The sequence below is a fragment of the Trichinella spiralis genome (assembly GCF_000181795.1).
Source record: "Trichinella spiralis strain ISS 195 chromosome Unknown Scfld5, whole genome shotgun sequence".
NCBI classification, from domain to species: Eukaryota; Metazoa; Nematoda; class Enoplea; order Trichinellida; family Trichinellidae; genus Trichinella; species Trichinella spiralis.
Window position 1 is genome coordinate 1,325,145 of NW_003526944.1, and position 2,748 is coordinate 1,327,892.

General features: G+C 34.0%; 1 protein-coding gene across 1 annotated transcript; it reads left to right on the top strand.

Annotated features, from left to right (window-relative positions):
• Positions 1-1,997: 1,997 nt before the first annotated feature.
• On the top strand, positions 1,998-2,389 carry Tsp_03978 (conserved hypothetical protein). The gene is made up of 2 exons (XM_003374742.1): positions 1,998-2,048; positions 2,099-2,389. Exons 1-2 carry the CDS (start codon positions 1,998-2,000, stop codon positions 2,387-2,389), a joined length of 342 nt encoding a protein of 113 aa, XP_003374790.1.
• The last annotated feature ends 359 nt before the right edge of the window (positions 2,390-2,748 follow it).

The window sequence follows — 2,748 nt, forward strand, 5'->3', positions numbered from 1 at the left end:
ACCACGCGCACACCTTGGCTCAGCCATTATTCATTTTATATTGAATTTCTCTTTTGCCCAACAATTCGAATAAATAATTTCTTTTCTAAGAATATTTTCAATACACGTCGAGAGCATGATTTTATTTTTCACTTTCGACCTTATCTCAATTGCGTGCTCTTCTTGTTCGATCTCCCCCCCCCCCCCACCAAATTGTGGCCTATTTTTCACGACGTACAAAATTTGCATATTTTTTTTGATCCAACAAACAATGAACAATTTTCACTTCATCATTTCCCATTGATAAATTGTTATTGGAAACGATATTTCGGGGGGTTTATAAGTATAATACGACTTTTTTCTGTGAACATTGAAACGCGTAAAACGAACGAAAAAAAAACCGCATTTTTCTTATTCATCTACAGTATCGGTTTTTGTTTTGTTTTGTTTGTTGTTGTTAATGGAATTTTTTGATTTGAAATTTTTCCTTTTCTACTTTTGACCTTGTTGACCTTTTTTGACCCAAGTGGTCTGAAATATAAAGAATCAAATTTGCATATTTCCATTGTTTGCTTTGCAAGAGGGCAGTGGGCAAATGTAAATTACTTATAACCTGTTCACAGCACCTTTAAATGCTTAATTACGAAATTGAAGCCTCTCATCGGATGATCGATTTGTTCGGGGACAAAATTTCCCTATTACAATCAATGCACGAACAGTTGGATGGAGATGGATAAAAAGAGATGAAACAACTGAACTGTTGTTGTTTATTTTTATTTTTTATTAATTAGCTTTATGTATATTTTTTTAATTTTTACCTATTGTTATTAGTTTATAGCTATTTGAAAAAGTGATGCATTTTATTTTTTTTTGTAAATTGTATCGGTAGCATATTTTTGTCAATTTTTTTTCAAATTTGTCCAAATCAACTTTAAAAAAGATTATTAGTTTATTATTATTATTATGGTGATTTGATTTCAGTTGGTCTAGAAAATTTGATTTTTGCAAATTTTTTAAAGTTCACTTTCAATTTGAATAGAATTGTAAAAAAAAGAAAACTATTTTCCCCTAATTTTTGAAAATTATTATTTCCTAGTGTGAAAAGGCGAAATGGCAAAATTTTTTATTTGTACTCTTGTTTCGCTTAATGGTGATAAATTTCAAGGCAATTTTAAAAATTGCCCATGTAATTGGTATAAAGTGTTGTTTATCCAAATGATCGATGTTTGGTCGAAATGGTTGATAGAAGTTGAAAGCAAATATTTGAATTGTCGATGTGGATTAAACGAAGAAGAAAATGTTTTTTTTTTGGGGTGGGGGGATATTTTAATAATGTTTACAAAATGATTAGCATTTTGACCTTGTTGTTGTTGTTGTTGCGTGAAGCGCTACCACTACTACTACTGTTGCATAAAAATAGGTCCAATGTACAATAGAGATGATATGTTTTCTAATGCGGTATTGATTTCGATAAAAATTCCTTACTACACTTCAGCTTTTTCGAACGTATACTATCAATTAATTATGCTGAAACCAATGTATGAAAATTGATCGAGAAAATTTGCTTATCAATATTGTTTGATTTTAATTATATTTTTTTGCATTATTATTATTATTTGTTGTTGTTGTTGTGGTTGATTCAGTAAAAAATTTGTAAAGTAGAAGAAGAAGAAGAAGAAGCTTAAGCGGGGGAGGGAGCTCAGCTTGGTGATTCGTATAGTCGAGTTGGTGTGGAATAAAAGAGCCAATGGTGTGGAAGAGCTGACGCATAGTCGTTCAGAGAGAGAGAGTTAGTTAGTTTTAGTTGGCTCGTCTTAGCTGTTCAACGTGAAAGTCGCTCGCTTGTATGCTGGCGACCTTGTCGTCTCGTTTGGAACTTAATTAAAATTTCCATTGCACTCACTGGGCATATTGAGTAGTTTGTGGCAAAAAAAAATAAATTATCCAACTTTTCCAAGCAAACTATATAATTTGCAACGATCATGATGATGATGGCGATGAACCGCAGGTTATTTTCCATGTTGGTTCTGTTGGGTGTGGTCATGGTGGGCTTCAGCGAATTGCAAGTGGTATAGATCGAAAATACAGTACGGATATTTGTTTGATCTGATCATTTCAGGCACCTCTGCTTGAAAATGAATACGATTTATCGTCGTCGTCGTCGTCGTCATCTTGGCCAGGTTTGGCAAAGTCGTTCAAAATTCTCTATTCCAACGATAATTCCAACATGGTTCCAAACCAATTGTGGACCATTGTCGATCGTAGGAGTGTGCCGTTTTTCGGCGTTCGAGGTAAGAAGGTTCCATTTTTTGGCGCCAGAGGAAAACGACTGCGACCGGTGGTGATTGGCGCTGGCGAAGACGAGCGTTACAAAAAGTTGTCGATGGACTTTTTCGGACCGCGCGGTTGACCATGCTTTAGGCTGGCATGTGGACATTGGTCATTCTATACAGTTGCATACGTATTTATTTCTATTCTTTTTTGCCATCAACTTTGTGGTATAAAAAATTTTCTTTTCACCGGCTCTAGGCGACTGACAATATTCACTTACCAATTTGCTACTATCTGATTCATCTGACTCGGTTTCAGATCTTTTTTTCTTCGTTGTTCTTGTATAATTTTTATTTTTTTCAAAAAATATAATGTGTCCACACTGACAATCCACCGGATGGATGCGTGCATTATTATCAAAAGTTGTGCGCTTTTTCTTTTGTTTTATTTTTTAAAAATTTCTCTGCTTTGTCTCGTTTTTAATTTTCAAAATTTTCT

What these genes read in the sequence shown, in the direction of transcription:
- Tsp_03978 (XM_003374742.1), top strand. Translation starts at nt 1,998, where the DNA reads ATGTTGGTTCTGTTGGGTGTGGTCATGGTGGGCTTCAGCGAATTGCAA. An exon ending in GCTTCAGCGAATTGCAAGTG is followed by an intron (nt 2,049 to 2,098) that starts GTATAGATCGAA and finishes TGATCATTTCAG; the next exon opens with GCACCTCTGCTTGAAAATGA.